The following is a 26,038-nucleotide window of genomic DNA, read 5'->3' on the forward strand; positions in this document are numbered from 1 at the left end:
TCACTCTGTCAACGCTCCCTCTCCTCCCATCTCCCTACTTGCCCATTTCTCCCTCTCCCGTGAGCGCTGACAGATATCCGCTTAAAATCCCTGATTGTACTGACAATACACTTCAAAGTCGTGGAATGCAGATTCCCTCAGAGAAAACGGAAACCCAACAGAAAAAAAGCCAAACCAATAGCAGTCTCCTGTGACTGTTTAAGGTTTACGAGCACTGATCTTTACTGATAATCCTCTTTTTAAAGTTGTGGGGGGGAAACTCATTCTTTTTTTCCTCTCTCTCTCTTGCAGCCAAAAACTCAAGTTGTCTTCCAAACCCGTGCGAGAATGGAGGTACCTGTGTGGTGACTAGAGAGTCATTTCGATGTGTCTGCAAGGAAGGCTGGGAGGGTCCGACGTGCACCCAGAGTAAGTGCACTTTAAATGGTGGATGGGATGAGGGTGGACAGTTATTGCTATTAAATGATGATATACCTCCTGCTACCTAGTGCAGAGGTGAAGTCCTGCATCTGATTAAATCTGACTCTCCCATCCCCTCTTGATCTGTACCTTTTTTTTTTTTTTTTAATCTCTTTCCTCCCTCCCTGGCTGCTGCCGGCCATGAGAGGAGAAAGAGGAGGGAGAAAGGGGGCTCAGGAAAGTGGAGACAGATGTTTCTCTCCCCCCCCTCCTCCTTGTCTAACACACACCCCTCTCTCCCCTCTCGTCGTTGCATTCCTGTCCAAACAGTGACATGTCGGCTTGTTCTACAGCCCTCCTCCATTTCCCTGGGATCCCTGCCCTTGTATGCATGTACTCCAAAACATAAATTCCCCGACTTTTGTTAGGGAGGGAGAAACAGCCGGGGTGGGAATGTGGGTGTGGAGGTGTTGTCAGTGGTTGTGGCGGCGTTGGTGGGGGGGGGGCTGGAACTCATTTTTGAGGGTGAGAGTCGATTGTTTGCTCTATGTTGTTAATAAGGCAGAGCAATCAGGAGTCCAAGCCCGACCGGCCCAACACGCCTTTGCACACGCAAGCTCAGACGTGCTCTTTGCTGTCATGTGAACTAAACACTCATACATGAGATTTAAAAAAAACCCAAACCACTCACTACTCTCTGTCTCTCTCTTCCCTCCCTTTCTCTGTTTTTTTTGTCTCTCTCAGACACCAACGACTGCAGTGCACACCCATGGTAAGTGGAAACTAAACACTTCCTGTAGATTTAGACAGATGCACACATGGTGTTCCTCCTCCTGTATCGTAGTTTCTTACCTGCAGGCTCTCTCTCTCTCTCGCGCTGTCTAAATGCTGAGAACCGGGCATACACCCTTCCCTGTCATTCCTGGGACGCAATCAGCTAACTCTCTAATGTGAACTCTCAGGCACAACTCCTCTTTAATCACATACCACTGGCACTTACTCCAAAACACGTGTACACTTGTCCAATAAAAAGAACAAGTCTGATTGCCTTAATCGTCTTTCCTGAGAAATCATTTGAGTAAACTAGTGAGAAAATTCCAGGCTGAAATGGGTTAATATCAAGGAGGGTGCATAGATGTGAATCACTAAAACAAGCCTGGGGGTATACTGATACACAAACTGACATCCCCCTGTTTTGTTTCTTTTTTTGTCCATGAAGCTACAACAGCGGAACCTGCGTCGACGGGGATAACTGGTACCGCTGCGAGTGCGCCCCAGGCTTTGCTGGTCCAGACTGTCGGATCAGTGAGTATTAACCCTGCCTCCCACTCCTCCCTGATCCCTGTAAGTTAGAGCAGGCCCGGGCAGCGGGACCATCACAGTCACTCCAAATGGAGGGTCTAGTCGGCCAATTATCTGTGCATTGGGCTGCAGGCCAGGCCGAGCCATTTCGGTGTCACTCCACCGGGCCCTGCTGCTGTCCCTGGGGGAAACCGGCTTAGCAGGCCAACAGCTAATCAGCCATGCTCTCTGACACTGATTACACAGATTGTTTTCCCTCTTAAAGGCTTTCAGATGGCCACATTCTTTCCCATTGAAAACCCTTTGTTCTGCTAAGTCCAGCCTATAGCTCCTGCATACCTGCTAATGATGCTGCCTTTAATAAAGCTGCATGGGGCAAAAAAACGTCCCTGGACTGATTTAAAGCATGTTTGCTCGTTTTTTATTAACTGCCGCATATGTGTATGTGCTGTTCCAAATGACACATGACCTCTGGTGAATTTAGCCTAGGAATTAGATTTGTGTGCCGACTGCTTAACCCAATATTTGTGCACTGTCTGACTTCTAAAAAGGAGCCATGTCTTACCTCTCGCTTTTCTCTTCTGTGGCAGATATTAATGAGTGCCAGTCCTCTCCGTGTGCCTTTGGCTCCACCTGTGTGGATGAGATCAATGGGTATCGCTGCCGGTGTCCACCCGACAGGACTGGACCCCACTGTCAAGAAGGTATAAGGCTTCAAAATCAGAAATCAGAAATACTTTATTGATCCCTGGGGTGAATTGGGCAATTACAGTTGCTCTTATACTGAATACAGGCATAGAGAAATTTTAAGAAAATAGAAATGAGAAGTATGAAAAAAAAATTGTGCATGATACTACAATATATAACACAAATATAGACATTACAGTATAAGAAATAAGATATTATAAGATATAAGCAATAATTGCATTGTACTACAAGTTTGCAGAATATAAATACAAGAAAAGAATAGGTAAGAATTCAATAAAAGTATTGTACAGATGAAATATTGCACAAAAATCCACATAAACAAGCCTTTCGCTCTCTAATACTGTAATTGTATTTAACACAGTAACAAGAAAACCTTGCTCTGTAAACGGACACGTCACCCCTGATGGAGTCAGATGGGATGAAGACTGCAACACTTGCCACTGTTCTAATGGGAAAGTCGTGTGCACAAAGGTACGTCTAAACAAACTCTGCCTGTACAGGAGTGAAAGAGGTGATGACTGCTCTGTGCAGCTATAAAGCATGTTGTGTGATTGTTTACTGATGGAAGACAGGCTTTGATAAATAGCCACAGGCTCGAAGGATGAGGGCCATGTTGGGCCACAACAACACTGTGTCACAGGGTGGAGTCGGCCTAGGAGTGTCGAATTTTATACAGAGATGATGCAGTTTGTTTTGAATAGACAACACAATGGGAGAGCTGGCATCTGACACCTGTATCAAACAGTGCCAAAGTCACACTGGGTGAAGATTTGGTGATATACACTTCGAGGCCTAAAGTATCATTATCATGCTTGTCTAACCACCACCATGAACAATGGTGCCTCACTGATACTGCAGCCTTCAGGAAGAAAATGCAGTATGGGGTGAATATGATCTTTGGCTGTAAGGTACAGAGTAACTTGTTAAACAGTCTGATTATGGGAACACAGTTGTATGTTGGTTTTATTGTGCTTTTGACAGAGGTAACTTGTGTGTTTAATGCGTATTACAGAAGCATATCCTTTGACATGCAATGGTGAGAACTGAATATTTATGGAGGTGCTATTATCCTTGAGTGGGGAAAACTAGTGCCATTTTTCAGATCGGTTACCGGTCCAGTTAAGGGCTGGGTATAGAATCTCGGTCATTTAGTAGTTCTTGAGATGTTTCAGTCAGGGGCAAACCAAACACAACAGACCTTGCACAGAGCCACACTGCTAGCATGGCTAATTTAGAAATAAAGCCGCGGTTTGTATGTCTATGTGCAGTTACACTTACAGTTTACATCTATGTCTTGAAAAAAACATGGATGCTTCATTCAAATCTTCCTGCACAGAAGATATTTACAGTCAGCACATTTTCAAGGTAGGCACCTGAGATTAGTGTCATCAGTTCAGTATATGAGCAAATCTCTCCCCATTTGTCCCTGGCTTATGAGGTTAAATTATGGCCAGTTAAGGGAATTTTTGTAAACCCTAATGATGTCATAGTTCACCTCTGACCTCTTGGGTATACCGTGTCAGAACTTTATCATTATATCTAATGAGACATTTGTGCCAAATTTGAGTGAATGAATGTTTTACTACTAGGGCCATAAACATGTTTTGAAAGGTCACTGTGACCTTGACCTTTAACCACCAGATTCTGATCAATTCATTCTTGAGTCTAAGTATCGGTTTTATACTCTTAGTATAATGTATCACAAAAAAAAGTGATAGCATTGTATGCATTTTATGTGTTTTTCAGCTGTTTGCAGCTGTTTTTGGAACATGTCATTTTCTGGACTTTTTTTGCCATGCTTTCGGGTCATTTTTTCAACGTGCCATTTTATTGTGTTTTTGGCCGTTTTTGCAACTTTTTATGCTACGACGTGTATTGGTACACTGTTTTATTTGTTTTTATGCTGTTTTAAGCTGTTTTTTGGAACGGTCATTTTTTTGACATTTTTGCCATACTATAGCCTTGCTTTCCGGGCCATTTTTTCAACATGCCATTTTAAGGTGTTTTTTGGCCTTTTGTGCAACTTTCTATGCTACAGCGTGTCTTGGTACGCTGTTTTATTTGTTTTTATGCTGTTTTCAGCTATTTTTGGGATGGTCATATTTTGACTTTTTTTGCCATACTGTAGCCTTGCTTTTCAGGCAATTTTTTCAATATGCCATTTTAAGGTGTTTTTGGCCTTTTTTGCAACATTCTATGCTATGGCATGTCTTGGTACGCTATTTTATGTGGTTTTTAGCTGATTTAAACAGTTTTTGGGATGGTCATTTTTTTGACTTTTTTGCCATACTATAGCCTTGCTTTTCGGGCCATTTTTTCAACATGCCATTTTAAGGTGTTTTTGGCCTTTTGTGCAACATTATGTGCTATGGCGTGTCTTGGTACGCTATTTAATTTGTTTTTATGCTGTTTTAAGCTATTTTTGGGACGGTCCTTTTTTGACTTTTTTTGCCATACTATAGCCTTGCTTTCCGGGCCATTTTTTCAACATGCCATTTTAAGTTGTTTTTGGCCTTTGTTGTAAATTTCTATGCTACAGCGTGTCTTGGTACGCTGTTTTATTTGTTTTTATGCTGTTTTAAGCAGTTTTTTGGGATGGTCATTTTTTGACTTTTTTTGCCATACTATAGCCTTGCTTTTTGGGCCATTTTTTCAACATGCCATTTGAAGGTGTTTTTGGACTTTTTAGTAAAATTCTATGCTATGGCGTGTCTTGGCATGCTAGTTTGTGTGTTTTTCAGCTGTTTTTGGGATGGTCATTTTTTTGACTTTTTTGCCATACTATAGCCTTGCTCTTCGGGCCATTTTTTCAACATGCCATTTGAAGGTGTTTTTGGCCGTTTTTGCAACTCTCTATGCTACAGCGTGTCTTGGCATGCTAGTTTATGTGTTTTTCAGCTGTTTTAAGCTGTTTTTGGGACGGTCATATTTTGACTTTTTTGCCATACTATAGCCTTGCTTTCCGGGCCATTTTTTCAACATGCCATTTTAAGGTGTTTTTTGGCCTTTTGTGCAACTTTCTATGCTGCAGCGTGTCTTGGTACGCTGTTTTATTTGTTTTTCAGCTGTTTTAAGCAGTTTTTGGGACGGTCATTTTTTTTACTTTTTTTGCCATACTATAGCCTTGCTTTTCGGGCCATTTTTTCAACATGCCATTTGAAGGTGTTTTTGACCGTTTTTGCAACTTTCTATGCTACAGCGTCTCTTGTTAAGCTGTTTTATTTGTTTTTATGCTGTTTTCAGCTGTTTTTGGGACGGTCCTATTTTGACTTTTTTTGCCATACTATAGCCTTGCTTTTCGGGTCATTTTTTCAACATGCCATATTGTGATGTTTTTGGCCTTTTTTTGTAAATTTCTATGCTATAGCGTGTCTTGGTACGCTATTTTATGTATTTTTCAGCTGTTTTCAGCTGTTTTTGGGACAGTCATATTTTGACTTTTTTTGCCATACTATAGCCTTGCTTTTCGGGCCATTTTTTCAACATGCCATTTGAAGGTGTTTTTGGCCTTTTTTGCAACTTTCTATGCTACAGCGTGTCTTGGTATGCTGTTTTATTTGTTTTTATGCTTTTTTGAGCTATTTTTAGGATGGTCATATTTTGACTTTTTTTGCCATACTATAGCCTTGCTTTTCGGGCCATTTTTTCAACATGCCATTTTAAGGTGTTTTCAGCCTTTTTTGTAAAATTCTATGCTATGGTGTGTCTTGGCATGCTAGTTTAAAAAATGGCCCGAAGAGCAAGGCTATACCTTGCTCTTCGGGCCATTTTTTCAACATGCCATTTGAAGGTGTTTTTGGCCTTTTGTGCAACTTTCTATGCTACAGCGTGTCTTGGTACGCTGTTTTATTTGTTTTTATGCTGTTTTCAGATATTTTTGGTATGGTCATATTTTGACTTTTTTTGCCATACTATAGCCTTGCTTTCCGGGCCATTTTTTCAACATGCCATTTGAAGGAGTTTTTGGCCGTTTTTGCAACTTTCTATGCTACAGCGTGTCTTGGTAAGCTGTTTTATTTGTTTTCATGCTGTTTTCAGCTGTTTTTGGGACAGTCATATTTTGACTTTTTTCAGCTATTTTTGACTTTTTTGCCATACTATAGCCTTGCTTTCCGGGCCATTTTTTCAACATGCCATTTGAAGGTGTTTTTGGCCTTTTTTGCAACTTTCTATGCTACAGCGTGTCTTGGTAAGCTGTTTTATTTGTTTTCATGCTGTTTTCAGCTGTTTTTGGGATGGTCATATTTTGACTTTTTTCGCCATACTATAGCCTTGCTTTTCGGGCCATTTTTTCAACATGCCATTTGAAGGTGTTTTTGGCCGTTTTTGCAACTTTCTATGCTACAGCGTGTCTTGGCATGCTAGTTTATGTGTTTTTCAGCTGTTTTCAGCTGTTTTTGGTATGGTCATTTTTTGGACTTTTTTGCCATACTATAGCCTTGCTTTTCGGGCCATTTTTTCAACATGCCATTTGAAGGTGTTTTTGGCCTTTTTTGCAACTTTCTATGCTACAGCGTGTCTTGGTAAGCTGTTTTATTTGTTTTCATGCTGTTTTCAGCTGTTTTTGGGATGGTCATATTTTGACTTTTTTCGCCATACTATAGCCTTGCTTTTCGGGCCATTTTTTCAACATGCCATTTGAAGGTGTTTTTGGCCGTTTTTGCAACTTTCTATGCTACAGCGTGTCTTGGCATGCTAGTTTATGTGTTTTTCAGCTGTTTTCAGCTGTTTTTGGGATGGTCATTTTTTTGACTTTTTTTGCCATACTATAGCCTTGCTTTTCGGGCCATTTTTTCAACATGCCATTTGAAGGTGTTTTTGGCCGTTTTTGCAACTTTCTATGCTACAGCGTGTCTTGGCATGCTAGTTTATGTGTTTTTCAGCTGTTTTCAGCTGTTTTTGGGATGGTCATTTTTTGGACTTTTTTGCCATACTATAGCCTTGCTTTTGGCCATTTTTCAACATGCCATTTGAAGGTGTTTTTGGCCGTTTTTGCAACTTTCTATGCTACAGCGTGTCTTGGTAGGCTGTTTTATTTGTTTTCATGCTGTTTTCAGCTGTTTTTGGGATGGTCATATTTTGACTTTTTTTGCCATACTATAGCCTTGCTTTCCAGGCCATTTTTTCAACATGCCTTTTTAAGGTGTTTTTGGCCGTTTTTGCAACTTTCTATGCTACAGCGTGTCTTGGCATGCTAGTTTATGTGTTTTTCAGCTGTTTTCAGCTGTTTTTGGGATGGTCATTTTTTGGACTTTTTTGCCATACTATAGCCTTGCTTTCCGGGCCATTTTTTCAACATGCCATTTTCAGGTGTTTTTTGGCCTTTTGTGCAACTTTCTATGCTACAGCGTGTCTTGGCATGCTAGTTTATGTGTTTTTCAGCTGTTTTCAGCTGTTTTTGGGATGGTCATTTTTTGGACTTTTTTGCCATACTATAGCCTTGCTTTTCGGGCCATTTTTTCAACATGCCATTTGAAGGTGTTTTTGGCCTTTTTTGCAACTTTCTATGCTACAGCGTGTCTTGGTACGCTGTTTTATTTGTTTTTATGCTGTTTTCAGCTGTTTTTGGGATGGTCATTTTTTGGACTTTTTTGCCATACTATAGCCTTGCTTTTCGGGCCATTTTTTCAACATGCCATTTGAAGGTGTTTTTGGCCTTTTTTGCAACTTTCTATGCTACAGCGTGTCTTGGTACGCTGTTTTATTTGTTTTCATGCTGTTTTCAGCTGTTTTTGGGATGGTCATTTTTTGGACTTTTTTTGCCATACTATAGCCTTGCTTTCCGGGCCATTTTTTCAACATGCCATTTTCAGGTGTTTTTTGGCCTTTTGTGCAACTTTCTATGCTACAGCGTGTCTTGGTACGCTGTTTTATTTGTTTTTATGCTGTTTTCAGCTATTTTTGGGATGGTCATATTTTGACTTTTTTTGCCATACTATAGCCTTGCTTTTCGGGCCATTTTTTCAACATGCCATTTGAAGGTGTTTTTGGCCTTTTTTGCAACTTTCTATGCTACAGCGTGTCTTGATGCAGCTGTTTTATTTGTTTTCATGCTGTTTTCAGCTGTTTTTGGGATGGTCATTTTTTGGACTTTTTTGCCATACTATAGCCTTGCTTTTCGGGCCATTTTTTCAACATGCCATTTGAAGGTGTTTTTGGCCTTTTTTGCAACTTTCTATGCTACAGCGTGTCTTGATGCAGCTGTTTTATTTGTTTTATGCTGTTTTCAGCTATTTTTGGGATGGTCATATTTTGACTTTTTTTGCCATACTATAGCCTTGCTTTTCGGGCCATTTTTTCAACATGCCATTTGAAGGTGTTTTTGGCCGTTTTTGCAACTTTCTATGCTACAGCGTGTCTTGGCATGCTAGTTTATGTGTTTTTCAGCCTTTTTCAGCTGTTTTTGGGATGGTCATTTTTTGGACTTTTTTGCCATACTATAGCCTTGCTTTTCGGGCCATTTTTTCAACATGCCATTTGAAGGTGTTTTTGGCCTTTTTTGCAACTTTCTATGCTACAGCGTGTCTTGGTAAGCTGTTTTATTTGTTTTCATGCTGTTTTCAGCTGTTTTTGGGATGGTCATTTTTTGGACTTTTTTACCATACTATAGCCTTGCTTTTCGGGCCATTTTTTCAACATGCCATTTGAAGGTGTTTTTGGCCTTTTGCAACTTTCTATGCTACAGCGTGTCTTGATGCAGCTGTTTTATTTGTTTTTATGCTGTTTTCAGCTATTTTTGGGATGGTCATATTTTGACTTTTTTTGCCATACTATAGCCTTGCTTTCCGGGCCATTTTTTCAACATGCCATTTGAAGGTGTTTTTGGCCTTTTTTGCAACTTTCTATGCTACAGCGTGTCTTGGTACGCTGTTTTATTTGTTTTCATGCTGTTTTCAGCTGTTTTTGGGATGGTCATTTTTTGGACTTTTTTGCCATACTATAGCCTTGCTTTCCGGGCCATTTTTTCAACATGCCATTTTCAGGTGTTTTTTGGCCTTTTGTGCAACTTTCTATGCTACAGCGTGTCTTGGTACGCTGTTTTATTTGTTTTTATGCTGTTTTCAGCTATTTTTGGGATGGTCATATTTTGACTTTTTTTGCCATACTATAGCCTTGCTTTTCGGGCCATTTTTTCAACATGCCATTTGAAGGTGTTTTTGGCCGTTTTTGCAACTTTCTATGCTACAGCGTGTCTTGGCATGCTAGTTTATGTGTTTTTCAGCCTTTTTCAGCTGTTTTTGGGATGGTCATTTTTTGGACTTTTTTGCCATACTATAGCCTTGCTTTTCGGGCCATTTTTTCAACATGCCATTTGCAGGTGTTTTGGCCTTTTTGCAACTTTCTATGCTACAGCGTGTCTTGGTACGCTGTTTTATTTGTTTTTATGCTGTTTTCATCTGTTTTTGGGATGGTCATTTTTTGGACTTTTTTGCCATACTATAGCCTTGCTTTTCGGGCCATTTTTTCAACATGCCATTTGAAGGTGTTTTTGGCCATTTTTGCAACTTTCTATGCTACAGCGTGTCTTGGTAAGCTGTTTTATTTGTTTTCATGCTGTTTTCAGCTGTTTTTGGGATGGTCATATTTTGACTTTTTTCGCCATACTATAGCCTTGCTTTTCGGGCCATTTTTTCAACATGCCATTTGAAGGTGTTTTTGGCCGTTTTTGCAACTTTCTATGCTACAGCGTGTCTTGGCATGCTAGTTTATGTGTTTTTCAGCCTTTTTCAGCTGTTTTTGGGATGGTCATTTTTTGGACTTTTTTGCCATACTATAGCCTTGCTTTTCGGGCCATTTTTTCAACATGCCATTTTCAGGTGTTTTTTGGCCTTTTGTGCAACTTTCTATGCTACAGCGTGTCTTGGTACGCTGTTTTATTTGTTTTTATGCTGTTTTCAGCTATTTTTGGGATGGTCATATTTTGACTTTTTTGCCATACTATAGCCTTGCTTTCCGGGCCATTTTTTCAACATGCCATTTTAAGGTGTTTTTGGCCGTTTTTGCAACTTTCTATGCTACAGTGTGTCTTGGCATGCTAGTTCATGTGTTTTTCAGCTGTTTTCAGCTGTTTTTGGGATGGTCATTTTTTGGACTTTTTTGCCATACTATAGCCTTGCTTTCCGGGCCATTTTTTCAACATGCCATTTTCAGGTGTTTTTTGGCCTTTTTTGCAACTTTCTATGCTACAGCGTGTCTTGGTACGCTGTTTTATTTGTTTTTATGCTGTTTTCAGCTATTTTTGGGATGGTCATATTTTGACTTTTTTTGCCATACTATAGCCTTGCTTTTCGGGCCATTTTTTCAACATGCCATTTGAAGGTGTTTTTGGCCGTTTTTGCAACTTTCTATGCTACAGCGTGTCTTGGCATGCTAGTTTATGTGTTTTTCAGCTGTTTTCAGCTGTTTTTGGGATGGTCATTTTTTGGACTTTTTTGCCATACTATAGCCTTGCTTTTCGGGCCATTTTTTCAACATGCCATTTGAAGGTGTTTTTGGCCGTTTTGCAACTTTCTATGCTACAGCGTGTCTTGGTAGGCTGTTTTATTTGTTTTCATGCTGTTTTCAGCTGTTTTTGGGATGGTCATATTTTGACTTTTTTCGCCATACTATAGCCTTGCTTTTCGGGCCATTTTTTCAACATGCCATTTGAAGGTGTTTTTGGCCTTTTTTGCAACTTTCTATGCTACAGTGTGTCTTGGCATGCTAGTTCATGTGTTTTTCAGCTGTTTTCAGCTGTTTTTGGGATGGTCATTTTTTGGACTTTTTTGCCATACTATAGCCTTGCTTTCCGGGCCATTTTTTCAACATGCCATTTTCAGGTGTTTTTTGGCCTTTTGTGCAACTTTCTATGCTACAGCGTGTCTTGATGCAGCTGTTTTATTTGTTTTATGCTGTTTTCAGCTATTTTTGGGATAGTCATATTTTGACTTTTTTTGCCATACTATAGCCTTGCTTTTCGGGCCATTTTTTCAACATGCCATTTGAAGGTGTTTTTGGCCGTTTTTGCAACTTTCTATGCTACAGCGTGTCTTGGCATGCTAGTTTATGTGTTTTTCAGCCTTTTTCAGCTGTTTTTGGGATGGTCATTTTTTGGACTTTTTTGCCATACTATAGCCTTGCTTTTCGGGCCATTTTTTCAACATGCCATTTGAAGGTGTTTTTGGCCTTTTTTGCAACTTTCTATGCTACAGCGTGTCTTGGTACGCTGTTTTATTTGTTTTTATGCTGTTTTCAGCTATTTTTGGGATGGTCATATTTTGACTTTTTTTGCCATACTATAGCCTTGCTTTCCGGGCCATTTTTTCAACATGCCATTTGAAGGTGTTTTTGGCCTTTTTTGCAACTTTCTATGCTACAGCGTGTCTTGGTAGGCTGTTTTATTTGTTTTCATGCTGTTTTCAGCTGTTTTTGGGATGGTCATATTTTGACTTTTTTTGCCATACTATAGCCTTGCTTTCCGGGCCATTTTTTCAACATGCCATTTGAAGGTGTTTTTGGCCGTTTTTGCAACTTTCTATGCTACAGCGTGTCTTGGTGCAGCTGTTTTATTTGTTTTTATGCTGTTTTCAGCTGTTTTTGGGATGGTCATTTTTTGGACTTTTTTGCCATACTATAGCCTTGCTTTTTGGGCCATTTTTTCAACATGCCATTTGAAGGTGTTTTTGGCCGTTTTTGCAACTTTCTATGCTACAGCGTGTCTTGGCATGCTAGTTTATGTGTTTTTCAGCTGTTTTCAGCTGTTTTTGGGATGGTCATTTTTTGGACTTTTTTGCCATACTATAGCCTTGCTTTTCGGGCCATTTTTTCAACATGCCATTTGAAGGTGTTTTTGGCCGTTTTTGCAACTTTCTATGCTACAGCGTGTCTTGGTACGCTGTTTTATTTGTTTTCATGCTGTTTTCAGCTGTTTTTGGGATGGTCATATTTTGACTTTTTTCGCCATACTATAGCCTTGCTTTCCGGGCCATTTTTTCAACATGCCATTTTCAGGTGTTTTTTGGCCTTTTGTGCAACTTTCTATGCTACAGCGTGTCTTGGTACGCTGTTTTATTTGTTTTTATGCTGTTTTCAGCTATTTTTGGGATGGTCATATTTTGACTTTTTTTGCCATACTATAGCCTTGCTTTTTGGGCCATTTTTTCATCATGCCATTTGAAGGTGTTTTTGTCCTTTTTTGCAACTTTCTATGCTACAGCGTGTCTTGGTACGCTGTTTTATTTGTTTTTATGCTGTTTTCAGCTGTTTTTGGGATGGTCATATTTTGATTTTTTTCGCCATACTATAGCCTTGCTTTTCGGGCCATTTTTTCAACATGCCATTTGAAGGAGTTTTTGGCCGTTTTTGCAACTTTCTATGCTACAGCGTGTCTTGGCATGCTAGTTTATGTGTTTTTCAGCTGTTTTCAGCTGTTTTTGGGATGGTCATTTTTTGGACTTTTTTGCCATACTATAGCCTTGCTTTTTGGGCCATTTTTTCAACATGCCATTTGAAGGTGTTTTTGGCCGTTTTTGCAACTTTCTATGCTACAGCGTGTCTTGGCATGCTAGTTTATGTGTTTTTCAGCTGTTTTCAGCTGTTTTTGGGATGGTCATTTTTTGACTTTTTTGCCATACTATAGCCTTGCTTTCCGGGCCATTTTTTCAACATGCCATTTTCAGGTGTTTTTTGGCCTTTTGTGCAACTTTCTATGCTACAGCGTGTCTTGATGCAGCTGTTTTATTTGTTTTTATGCTGTTTTCAGCTATTTTTGGGATGGTCATATTTTGACTTTTTTTGCCATACTATAGCCTTGCTTTTCGGGCCATTTTTTCAACATGCCATTTGAAGGTGTTTTTGTCCTTTTTTGCAACTTTCTATGCTACAGCGTGTCTTGGTACGCTGTTTTATTTGTTTTTATGCTTTTTTCAGCTATTTTTAGGATGGTCATATTTTGACTTTTTTTGCCATACTATAGCCTTGCTTTTCGGGCCATTTTTTCAACATGCCATTTGAAGGTGTTTTCAGCCTTTTTTGTAAAATTCTATGCTATGGTGTGTCTTGGCATGCTAGTTTATGTGTTTTTCAGCTGTTTTCAGCTGTTTTTGGGATGGTCATTTTTTTGACTTTTTTTGCCATACTATAGCCTTGCTTTTCGGGCCATTTTTTCAATGTGCCATTTTAATGTGTTTTTGGCCGTTTCTGCAGCATTCAATGCTATGGTGTGTCTTTGCATGCTATTTTATGTGTTTTTCAGCTGTTTTAAGCTTTTTTTTTTGGGACGGTCATTGATAGTATGAGTTTTCTGTCATGACTTCCGAAGGGTGGAGACACATGTTGAAGCTTCAATCAGCACATTTAATAAGAGTAAAAGTATGTTTATACAATTAAAATTACAATCACAACAAACATGAGTACAGAAAACAAGTACATTATAAATAAAGGTGAGTACAAAGATGAACTAAAAAGAAGACTACAAATGAGGACAAGTACAACAAAGACGAGCGCTCGGGTCAGCCCAGACAGAGACAAGACTAAACACATACTAACTGACACAGAACATAGAAAGCTGGCTGTCACAGATCACATAGAAAGGCAGTAGTATTTATACAATGCTGCGACGTAGATGGTAGGTATCAATTCCTAACATATCAGGTACTAAACTTCTTTTGAGGAATGAGGCATGTATTTGTGGTGCTAAATTTACTGACACTGGTCTTGCTCAGGTTTCCATGCTCAAGCATAACTTATACGGATGAAGACTTCAACATATATAGGTAGCTCTTTAGTTCAGGTAGACATAGAGTCTCAAACTAACTATGGAGGATGTATAATCATAAAAGTACATACTAACAGTCATATTTTGACTTTTTTTTGCCATACTATAGCCTTGCTTTCCAGGCCATTTTTTCAACATGCCATTTGAAGGTGTTTTTGACCATTTTTGCAACTTTCTATGCTACAGTGTGTCTTGTTAAGCTGTTTTATTTGTTTTTCAGCTGTTTTCATCTGTTTTTGGGATGGTCATTTTTTTTACTTTTTTGCCATACTATAGCCTTGCTTTTCGGGCCATTTTTTCAACATGCCATTTTAAGGTGTTTTTGGCCTTTTTTGTAAAATTCTATGCTACAGCGTGTCTTGGTACGCTGTTTTATTTGTTTTTATGCTGTTTTCAGCTATTTTTGGGATGGTCATATTTTGACTTTTTTTGCCATACTATAGCCTTGCTTTTCGGGCCATTTTTTCAACATGCCATATTATGGTGTTTTTGGCCTTTTTTATAAAATTCTATGCTATAGCGTGTCTTGGTACGCTATTTTATTTGTTTTTCAGCTGTTTTAAGCTGTTTTTGGGACGGTCATATTTTGACTTTTTTTGCCATACTATAGCCTTGCTTTCCGGGCCATTTTTTCAACATGCCATTTGAAGGTGTTTTTGGCCGTTTTTGCAACTTTCTATGCTACAGCGTGTCTTGGTACGCTGTTTTATTTGTTTTTATGCTGTTTTAAGCAGTTTTTTGGGATGGTCATTTTTTGACTTTTTTTGCCATACTATAGCCTTGCTTTCCGGGCCATTTTTTCAACATGCCATTTGAAGGTGTTTTTGGCCTTTTTTGCAACTTTCCATGCTACAGCGTGTCTTGGTACGCTGTTTTATTTGTTTTTATGCTGTTTTGAGCTGTTTTTGGGACGGTCATATTTTGACTTTTTTTGCCATACTATAGCCTTGCTTTCCGGGCCATTTTTTCAACATGCCATTTGAAGGTCTTTTTGGCCGTTTTTGTAAAATTGTATGCTATGTTGTGTCTTGGCATGCTAGTTTATGTGTTTTTCAGCTGTTTTAAGCTGTTTTTGGGACGGTCATATTTTGACTTTTTTTGCCATACTATAGCCTTGCTTTTCGGGTCATTTTTTCAACATGCCATTTTAAGGTGTTTTTGGCCTTTTTTTTGTAAAATTCTATGCTATTGCGTGTCTTGGTACGCCATTTTATGTGTTTTTCAGCCTCATTGAGCTGTTTTTGGGACAGTCATATTTTGACTTTTTTTGCCATACTATAGCCTTGCTTTTTGGGCCATTTTTTCAACATGCCATTTGAAGGTGTTTTTGGCCGCTTTTGCAACTTTCTATGCTACAGCGTGTCTTGGTACGCTGTTTTATTTGTTTTTATGCTGTTTTAAGCAGTTTTTTGGGATGGTCATTTTTTGACTTTTTTTGCCATACTATAGCCTTGCTTTCCGGGCCATTTTTTCAACATGCCATTTGAAGGTGTTTTTGGCCTTTTTTGTAAAATTCTATGCTATGGCGTGTCTTGGTACGCTATTTTATGTGTTTTTCAGCCTTTTTGAGCTGTTTTTGGGATGGTCATTTTTTGACTTTTTTTGCCATACTATAGCCTTGCTTTCCGGGCCATTTTTTCAACATGCCATTTGAAGGTGTTTTTTGGCCTTTTGTGCAACTTTCTATGCTACAGCGTGTCTTGGTACGCTGTTTTATTTGTTTTTATGCTGTTTTCAGCTATTTTTGGGATGGTCATATTTTGACTTTTTTTGCCATACTATAGCCTTGCTTTCCGGGCCATTTTTTCAACATGCCATTTGAAGGTGTTTTTGGCCGTTTTTGCAACTTTCTATGCTACAGTGTGTCTTGGCATGCTAGTTTATGTGTTTTTCAGCTGTTTTAAGCTGTTTTTGGGACGGTCATATTTTGACTTTTTTTGCCATACTATAGCCTTGCTTTTCGGGCCATTTTTTCAACATGCCATTTGAAGGTGTTTTTGGCCTTTTTTGCAACTTTCTATGCTACAGCGTGTCTTGGTACGCTGTTTTATTTGTTTTTATGCTGTTTTGAGCTGTTTTTGGGACGGTCATATTTTGACTTTTTTTGCCATACTATAGCCTTGCTTTCCGGGCCATTTTTTCAACATGCCATTTGAAGGTGTTTTTGGCCTTTTTTGCAACTTTCTATGCTACAGCGTGTCTTGGTACGCTGTTTTATTTGTTTTTATGCTGTTTTGAGCTGTTTTTAGGACGGTCATATTTTGACTTTTTTTGCCATACTATAGCCTTGCTTTCCGGGCCATTTTTTCAACATGCCATTTTAAGGTGTTTTTTGGCCTTTTTTGTAAAATTCTATGCTATGGTGTGTCTTGATGCAGCTATTTTATGTGTTTTTCAGCCTTTTTGAGCTGTTTTTGGGATGGTCATTTTTTGACTTTTTTTGCCATACTATAGCCTTGCTTTCCAGGCCATTTTTTCAACATGCCATTTGAAGGTGTTTTTGACCATTTTTGCAACTTTCTATGCTACAGTGTGTCTTGTTAAGCTGTTTTATTTGTTTTTCAGCTGTTTTCATCTGTTTTTGGGATGGTCATTTTTTTTACTTTTTTGCCATACTATAGCCTTGCTTTTCGGGTCATTTTTTCAACATGCCATTTTAAGGTGTTTTTGGCCTTTTTTTGTAAAATTCTATGCTATGGTGTGTCTTGGCATGCTAGTTTATGTGTTTTTCAGCTGTTTTCAGCTGTTTTTGGGATGGTCATTTTTTGACTTTTTTTGCCATACTATAGCCTTGCTTTCCGGGCCATTTTTTCAACATGCCATTTGAAGGTGTTTTTTGGCCTTTTGTGCAACTTTCTATGCTACAGCGTGTCTTGGTACGCTGTTTTATTTGTTTTTATGCTGTTTTCAGCTATTTTTGGGATGGTCATATTTTGACTTTTTTTGCCATACTATAGCCTTGCTTTTCGGGCCATTTTTTCAACATGCCATTTGAAGGTGTTTTTGGCCTTTTTTGCAACTTTCTGTGCTACAGCGTGTCTTGGTACGCTGTTTTATTTGTTTTATGCTGTTTTGAGCTGTTTTTAGGACGGTCATATTTTGACTTTTTTTGCCATACTATAGCCTTGCTTTCCGGGCCATTTTTTCAACATGCCATTTTAAGGTGTTTTTTGGCCTTTTTTGTAAAATTCTATGCTATGGTGTGTCTTGGTACGCTATTTTATGTGTTTTTCAGCCTTTTTGAGCTGTTTTTGGGATGGTCATTTTTTGACTTTTTTTGCCATACTATAGCCTTGCTTTCCAGGCCATTTTTTCAACATGCCATTTGAAGGTGTTTTTGACCATTTTTGCAACTTTCTATGCTACAGTGTGTCTTGTTAAGCTGTTTTATTTGTTTTTCAGCTGTTTTCATCTGTTTTTGGGATGGTCATTTTTTTTACTTTTTTGCCATACTATAGCCTTGCTTTTCGGGCCATTTTTTCAACATGCCATTTTAAGGTGTTTTTGGCCTTTTTTTGTAAAATTCTATGTTATGGCGTGTCTTGGTACGCTATTTTATGTGTTTTTCAGCCTTTTTGAGCTGTTTTTGGGATGGTCATTTTTTGACTTTTTTTGCCATACTATAGCCTTGCTTTCCGGGCCATTTTTTCAACATGCCATTTTAAGGTGTTTTTTGGCCTTTTGTGCAACTTTCTCTGCTACAGCGTGTCTTGATGCAGCTGTTTTATTTGTTTTTATGCTGTTTTCAGCTATTTTTGGGATGGTCATATTTTGACTTTTTTTGCCATACTATAGCCTTGCTTTTCGGGCCATTTTTTCAACATGCCATTTGAAGGTGTTTTTGGCCTTTTTTGTAAAATTCTATGCTACAGCGTGTCTTGGTACGCTGTTTTATTTGTTTTTATGCTGTTTTCAGCTATTTTTGGGATGGTCATATTTTGACTTTTTTTGCCATACTATAGCCTTGCTTTTCGGGCCATTTTTTCAACATGCCATATTATGGTGTTTTTGGCCTTTTTTATAAAATTCTATGCTATAGCGTGTCTTGGTACGCTATTTTATTTGTTTTTCAGCTGTTTTAAGCTGTTTTTGGGACGGTCATATTTTGACTTTTTTTGCCATACTATAGCCTTGCTTTCCGGGCCATTTTTTCAACATGCCATTTGAAGGTGTTTTTGGCCGTTTTTGCAACTTTCTATGCTACAGCGTGTCTTGGTACGCTGTTTTATTTGTTTTTATGCTGTTTTAAGCAGTTTTTTGGGATGGTCATTTTTTGACTTTTTTTGCCATACTATAGCCTTGCTTTCCGGGCCATTTTTTCAACATGCCATTTGAAGGTGTTTTTGGCCGTTTTTGCAACTTTCTATGCTACAGCGTGTCTTGGTACGCTGTTTTATTTGTTTTTATGCTGTTTTAAGCAGTTTTTTGGGATGGTCATTTTTTGACTTTTTTTGCCATACTATAGCCTTGCTTTCCAGGCCATTTTTTCAACATGCCATTTGAAGGTGTTTTTGACCATTTTTGCAACTTTCTATGCTACAGTGTGTCTTGTTAAGCTGTTTTATTTGTTTTTCAGCTGTTTTCATCTGTTTTTGGGATGGTCATTTTTTTTACTTTTTTGCCATACTATAGCCTTGCTTTTCGGGTCATTTTTTCAACATGCCATTTTAAGGTGTTTTTGGCCTTTTTTGTAAAATTCTATGTTATGGCGTGTCTTGGTACTTTGTTTTATTTGTTTTTCAGCCTTTTTGAGCTGTTTTTGGGATGGTCATTTTTTGACTTTTTTTGCCATACTATAGCCTTGCTTTCTGGGCCATTTTTTCAACATGCCATTTTAAGGTGTTTTTTGGCCTTTTGTGCAACTTTCTATGCTACAGCGTGTCTTGGTACGCTGTTTTATTTGTTTTTATGCTGTTTTCAGCTATTTTTGGGATGGTCATATTTTGACTTTTTTTGCCATACTATAGCCTTGCTTTTCGGGCCATTTTTTCAACATGCCATTTGAAGGTCTTTTTGGCCGTTTTTGTAAAATTGTATGCTATGTTGTGTCTTGGCATGCTAGTTTATGTGTTTTTCAGCTGTTTTAAGCTGTTTTTGGGACGGTCATATTTTGACTTTTTTTGCCATACTATAGCCTTGCTTTCCGGGCCATTTTTTCAACATGCCATTTGAAGGTGTTTTTGGCCTTTTTTGCAACTTTCTATGCTACAGCGTGTCTTGGTACGCTGTTTTATTTGTTTTTATGCTGTTTTGAGCTGTTTTTAGGACGGTCATATTTTGACTTTTTTTGCCATACTATAGCCTTGCTTTCCGGGCCATTTTTTCAACATGCCATTTTAAGGTGTTTTTTGGCCTTTTTTGTAAAATTCTATGCTATGGTGTGTCTTGGTACGCTATTTTATGTGTTTTTCAGCCTTTTTGAGCTGTTTTTGGGATGGTCATTTTTTGACTTTTTTTGCCATACTATAGCCTTGCTTTCCAGGCCATTTTTTCAACATGCCATTTGAAGGTGTTTTTGACCATTTTTGCAACTTTCTATGCTACAGTGTGTCTTGTTAAGCTGTTTTATTTGTTTTTCAGCTGTTTTCATCTGTTTTTGGGATGGTCATTTTTTTTACTTTTTTGCCATACTATAGCCTTGCTTTTCGGGTCATTTTTTCAACATGCCATTTTAAGGTGTTTTTGGCCTTTTTTGTAAAATTCTATGTTATGGCGTGTCTTGGTACGCTATTTTATGTGTTTTTCAGCCTTTTTGAGCTGTTTTTGGGATGGTCATTTTTTGACTTTTTTTGCCATACTATAGCCTTGCTTTCCGGGCCATTTTTTCAACATGCCATTTTAAGGTGTTTTTTGGCCTTTTGTGCAACTTTCTATGCTACAGCGTGTCTTGGTACGCTGTTTTATTTGTTTTTATGCTGTTTTCAGCTATTTTTGGGATGGTCATATTTTGACTTTTTTTGCCATACTATAGCCTTGCTTTTCGGGCCATTTTTTCAACATGCCATTTGAAGGTCTTTTTGGCCGTTTTTGCAACTTTCTATTCTACAGCGTGTCTTGGTACGCTGTTTTATTTGTTTTTCAGCTGTTTTCAGCTGTTTTTGGGATGGTCATTTTTTGGACTTTTTTGCCATACTATAGCCTTGCTTTCCGGGCCATTTTTTCAACATGCCATTTTAAGGTGTTTTTGGCCTTTTGTGCAACATCATGTGCTATGGCGTGTCTTGGTACGCTGTTTTATGTGTTTTTCAGCCTTTTTGAGCTGTTTTTGGGATGGTCATTTTTTGACTTTTTTTGCCATACTATAGCCTTGCTCCTCGGGTCATTTTTTCAACATGCCATTTGAAGGTGTTTTTGGCCGTTTTTGTAAAATTCTATGCTACAGCGTGTCTTGGTACGCTATTTTATTTGTTTTTCAGCTGTTTTAAGCTGTTTTTGGGACGGTCATATTTTGACTTTTTTTGCCATACTATAGCCTTGCTTTCCAGGCCATTTTTTCAACATGCCATTTTAAGTTGTTTTTGGCCTTTGTTGTAAATTTCTATGCTACAGCGTGTCTTGGTACGCTGTTTTATTTGTTTTTATGCTGTTTTCAGCAGTTTTTTGGGATGGTCATTTTTTGACTTTTTTTGCCATACTATAGCCTTGCTTTCCGGGCCATTTTTTCAACATGCCATTTTAAGGTGTTTTTGACTGTTTTTGCAACTTTCTATGCTACAGCGTGTCTTGGTACGCTGTTTTATTTGTTTTTATGCTGTTTTCAGCTGTTTTTGGGACGATCATATTTTGACTTTTTTTGCCATACTATAGCCTTGCTTTCCGGGCCATTTTTTCAACATGCCATTTTAAGGTGTTTTTGGCCTTTTTTGTAAAATTGTATACTATGTTGTGTCTTGGCATGCTAGTTTATGTGTTTTTCAGCTGTTTTCAGCTGTTTTTGGGACGGTCATATTTTGACTTTTTTTGCCATACTATAGCCTTGCTTTTCGGGTCATTTTTTCAACATGCCATTTTAAGGTGTTTTTGGCCTTTTTTTGTAAAATTCTATGCTATGGCGTGTCTTGGTACACCATTTTATGTGTTTTTCAGCCTTATTGAGCTGTTTTTGGGATGGTCATTTTTTGACTTTTTTTGCCATACTATAGCCTTGCTTTTCGGGCCATTTTTTCAACATACCGTTTGAAGGTGTTTTTTGCCGCTTTTGCAACTTTCTATGCTACAGCGTGTCTTGGTAAGCTGTTTTATTTGTTTTTATGCTGTTTTCAGCTGTTTTTGGGATGGTCATTTTTTTTACTTTTTTTGTCATACTATAGCCTTGCTGTTTGGGTCATTTTTTTCAACATACCATTTTATGGTGTTTTTGGCCATTTTTGCAGCATTTTTCAGCTGTTTTTGAGACAGTTTTTTTCAACATGTTATACTATTTATATATATAGTTTTTAAAAGGGGAGAGACACAAGTGAGTTAATTTATAATTTATTACACAGTGCCCAATTAAGGATGAACAGTTCAAAGTTCTTTCGCAATTAGATCTTTTCTGACATGTACATTTAGGGGATAGAGATGCCATAGATATTCTAAGTACTGTATATTCTACCCGATTGATTTAGACACTGGTGGTGTCGATAAGAAAAGAGATGTCTAGAGGATGAGGATGATGGGATGAGGAGCAGGACTGGTCAGTGATGTGCTGAAGACTTGAGGTGAATGTGGCGGAGGAGGGTATCGTATGTTTATCCTGAAATGACAAATGACAGCAGCATGGGAGTGAACAGTTTTATACTTGTTAGCAAAAATATGATTGGTTTAGGCAGATCATGGCAAAATTTGGTTGGATTAGCTTAGACTGACGGCCATGGTCAGCAAATAAGGTAGAAACTACGGGAAGGAAGAGAGACTTCTGCATGAAATGACAGAATAAAGAGAGTCTTAGTAGCACATAAAACATCCAAAATGGCATAAAAATGTCCTTCGTATCGTGTGTTCTCCAAAATAGCACAAAAATATCATAGCTTCCTAAACCATCCAAAACTGCACAAAAATATCATACTATAGAATGCCATCCAAAATCGTACAAAAAAGTCAGGCATAGTATGTTGTTCAAAATGACTTTAAGAAGTCATATTATTATCTAAAACAGTACAAAATATCACGGTATAATATGTTCTCCAAAATAGAATGAAATACTCATATTTCAGTATGTCATCAAAAATAGCAGTAAAATAAGTCATACCATAATAGGTCGTCCACAAAAGCACCAAAAAGTCATAATATAGCATGTGGTTCAAAATAACATAAAAAATAGATATGGTAAATGTAGTTCAAAATATCACAAAAAAAAGTCAAACTATAATATGTTGTTCAAAATGGTATAAAAACGTCATAGAATACTATGGTGTCCACAGTAACAGAAATAAGTCGTCAAAAATAGCATAAAAAATCATACTATATTATGTCGTCCAAAATGGCATAAAAAATTCACACTTTATAGTATATTGACTAAAATGGCATAAAAAAGTCATACTATAGTATGTGGTCCAAAATATCATTCAAAAAGTCATATTAGTATGTCATTCAAAATAGCATAAAAAAGTCATACTATGTCATTCTATATATAAGCCATTCTATAGTATGTTGTAAAGAATGGCATGAGAAAGTCAAACTATAGTATATTGTTCAAAATAGCATAAAAAAGTCATACAAGTGGACATAGTATACTACTATCCATAGCATAAGATGTTATAAAATGTTCAATATTTCATAAAAAAAAGTTATTTAATAGCATGTCTCATAAAATATCATCAAAAATAATTCGTGTGCACTTTATAATGTTGTCCAAAACAGCATAACATTCACATTTTAGTACTTCATTCAAATAGCATAAAAAAGTCATAGTGAAGTTTTACAGCCAGTAAAGCATAAAAAGTTATATCATAGAACATCATCCAAAATATTCAGCACATCCTTTAAAAAGAGAAAAGTTATAGTATGTTTTCACTCATTAGCAGCTACCCATAAACTCTGATGTCACTTGAAAAAAGAAAAAAACCCAAAATCCATATGAATTGCCTCACACTAGTTTACAATTCTTGAAAAGAAAGTAAAGATGCAGACTAGTCACATAAAAATCACCGCCTGGCCCTACTTACACAGTGGTTGATATTGGCACGTTGGTGGATATGGGTGTCTCCTGATTGGTGGCTGAACCCTACGTTGAACAAAGAGGGAGGGACCAGCTGGAGACGGGGGAAGCGTAGCACGCAACACAAGAAGGGTGGTCTGGGGGGGTATGTGTGACCTGCAATAAAACATAATAAAATAAGCACAATTAACATTTTTATGTTCCAGGAAACTAACAGTACAGTATGTTTAAAAAAAAAAAAAAACTAACACTATAGTAAGTCAAATAGAGTATTGTATCATAATAAAGTCATGCTGTAGTATGTTACAAAAATGTCATAGCAATTAAAAGAAAACAATGTCATATAAGTCATGGTATGGTATGTTGAAGTCTATGTCATAATAAAGTCATTCTATAGTATGCTTTTTTGATTGTTTTTTAAGTCATGGTAGAATATGTGATTTTTTTTAAACTGTCTTCACCAGCCTTTAAAGATGAACTGATATGACAATGTGTTTTAAGCTATTAAAAGCCCCCGCCTCATTGACCGGTCTGGCCGACACTGGACTTCTCAAGCAACTCGAAAACATTATGTCAAAAAAAGGATCATCAGCTTTTTTTTCTGTTTATATTAAATTCAAAGATAAGTCTGTGATATCTAAAACCATTTCCACTGTCATGTGTTCTCTCCAGATGTGGTGTGGCCCTATATCATGCCACATTGGCGCCAAAGGTCGAGGCGGGTGTCCTTCAGGCCAGAACTGCATCCCCATCAGGGAGAGCCACTGCTTCGTGAAGCCCTGCCACGGCCTCGGAGAGTGCTGGCGCTCCAACCCTCCCCCGCGTCCCACCAAATGCCACCCCAGCTCCAGTTACCAGGACAACAGCTGCGCCAACATCACCTTCACCTTCAAAACGGAGACTATGCCTCAAGTGAGTTACCTAGGCACCAGGGAGGGAGTGATTGAATTAAAGGGTTTCAGGGTCATTTTTCATGCCTCTCCCTCTCAACCACCACAGCCGCTCTTAAATGAATGGGAGCAGCAAACTGTGAAAGATCAGGTTTTCAGAAGTGCTCAAACATCCCTCTTGGGCAAAAGGATTTATAGTCTCCTGAACAATTCAGTCGTGTATTTAAATGTGTTCCAGGAAGAAAAAAATGCTCTCCCTCTTTCTCTATTTTTGTTGACTGCATCCAAGTTTTGGTGCTCCTGAGAATCAGGCATCCACGACTTCATGCCAGTCCCCTCTTAACCCCGACCGCACTGCGAGATTAATTTCAGGATCATATGGATTTGAGCTAAACAGGACCACTGGCGACTCTGTCACCACATTGGATCATTGCTTGCCAGTTGCCTAACAAGCATGACAGCAGATAGTGACAAGCATATGAGCTTGCGGTCTTTAATCTAAATGAGGTGGATCCCAACCAGATAGCATGTTGAACCTACTGCCAAAAATGCAGGCCCAGCTCTTCCTTTTTCTTGATTGCTGTGCTGATTTTCCATGTGCATTGACATTCATTTCTTCTCTGTGTGCAGAGCTTGACTGTGGAGGATGTGTGTAAGCAGCTGAGGCGCTTGTACGTGGTGAAGAATTTCTCCTTGGAGCATTCTGTGTCCATAACCTGTGACCCCTCATTCTCAGCCAGCAACGAAATCCACGTCTGCATCGTAAGTACCTCCTCCCACTTCCAGTCGGCCATATGTCTGCCTCTTGATGCGTACTCAAAAATATCCTCTTTGATTGATAGCCCGCATCATGCGTTCTTTGCAGCATTAAGACATGCTCTCATTGGATATGTGGTTGATTTAGGCTTGGCTGTGTTTGTGTCATGGATAGACAGAAAATAAACTCGATTAATAGCAGACGAGATGGAACTAACAGTTGCTTTCTTCTTGGCTCTTCTAGTCTATGGAGGATCATCGCTTGGACCGGAGCCCTATTAAAGAGATCACAGACAGGATAATTGACCTGGTTAGCAAACGCAACGGATACAACAACACCATCATCACTGCCATCGCAGAAGTGCGCGTGCCAAGCCCCAGCAAAACTGGTATGAACCGCCTCCAAACTCTGGTTGTTGCCTGTGAAGTTTCCCAGACTTGCACTCAGTGGGTGGGAGGATTCAGATTTTGAGGACAAGATAGAGCCAAGCCCTGAATATGACAGCAACACCAAAGAAAAACGTGCATGTGTGAAAAAAAAAATTCCCAACCCTCCCGCATAAGTCGGGCCGCCCAGGTCTGCCATCTCACAGCACTGGTAATGGAGCTTGAAAAGAATCTAGCCAGGATGGAAAGAGCAGAGCTGCTTGGCTACGTGGCTTTAGATTGGCTCATACTGCGACTGGCTGGACTCGTAGTAAGACTCCCGCATGTGTCCGCCATTCATCAATGTGGTGACAGCAGACTGCCGCCTCGGCCAAATAGAAGCAGCCTCCTCCCTGTCCGGGGCTCAGAGGTCAGGCTGCACAGGCAGAAGCATGCTAATAATTTAGCAAGCTTGACATAGTGATATAACAGAGGTGAGACCAAGTCATTGTCTTGCAAGTCACAAGTTTAGTCGTTGCAATTCAATCCTTAGTCAAAGCAGGTGAGTCCCGAGTCAAGTCCTAAGTCCTAAACTTTGAGTTTCCAGTCCTAAGCGAGTGATTCCATTTTAACAACAGTTATGTTAGTTTTACAAAACTCATAAGTCTTGTAAAATTTGTATTTATTTGTTAAAAGAAGCTTTTTTAAAAGTTTCTTAGCTGT

General features: G+C 38.6%; 1 protein-coding gene across 1 annotated transcript in view; it reads left to right on the forward strand.

Moving 5' to 3' along the window:
* jag1b (jagged canonical Notch ligand 1b) overlaps positions 1–26,038 on the forward strand; it is a 50,464-nt gene that overhangs the window by 22,014 nt on the left and 2,412 nt on the right. Inside the window, exons 18-25 of the mRNA XM_042501823.2 lie at positions 292–408; positions 1,144–1,171; positions 1,619–1,704; positions 2,292–2,405; positions 2,771–2,880; positions 23,976–24,215; positions 24,824–24,955; positions 25,194–25,338. Coding sequence (XP_042357757.2) covers positions 292–408; positions 1,144–1,171; positions 1,619–1,704; positions 2,292–2,405; positions 2,771–2,880; positions 23,976–24,215; positions 24,824–24,955; positions 25,194–25,338 — 972 coding nt within the window. The remainder of the gene's footprint in view (positions 1–291; positions 409–1,143; positions 1,172–1,618; positions 1,705–2,291; positions 2,406–2,770; positions 2,881–23,975; positions 24,216–24,823; positions 24,956–25,193; positions 25,339–26,038) is intronic.

Source organism: Plectropomus leopardus, chromosome 13 (genome assembly GCF_026936395.1).
Source record: "Plectropomus leopardus strain MGB_pleo_1.0 chromosome 13, ASM2693639v1, whole genome shotgun sequence".
In the NCBI taxonomy this organism is placed as follows: Eukaryota; Metazoa; Chordata; class Actinopteri; order Perciformes; family Serranidae; genus Plectropomus; species Plectropomus leopardus.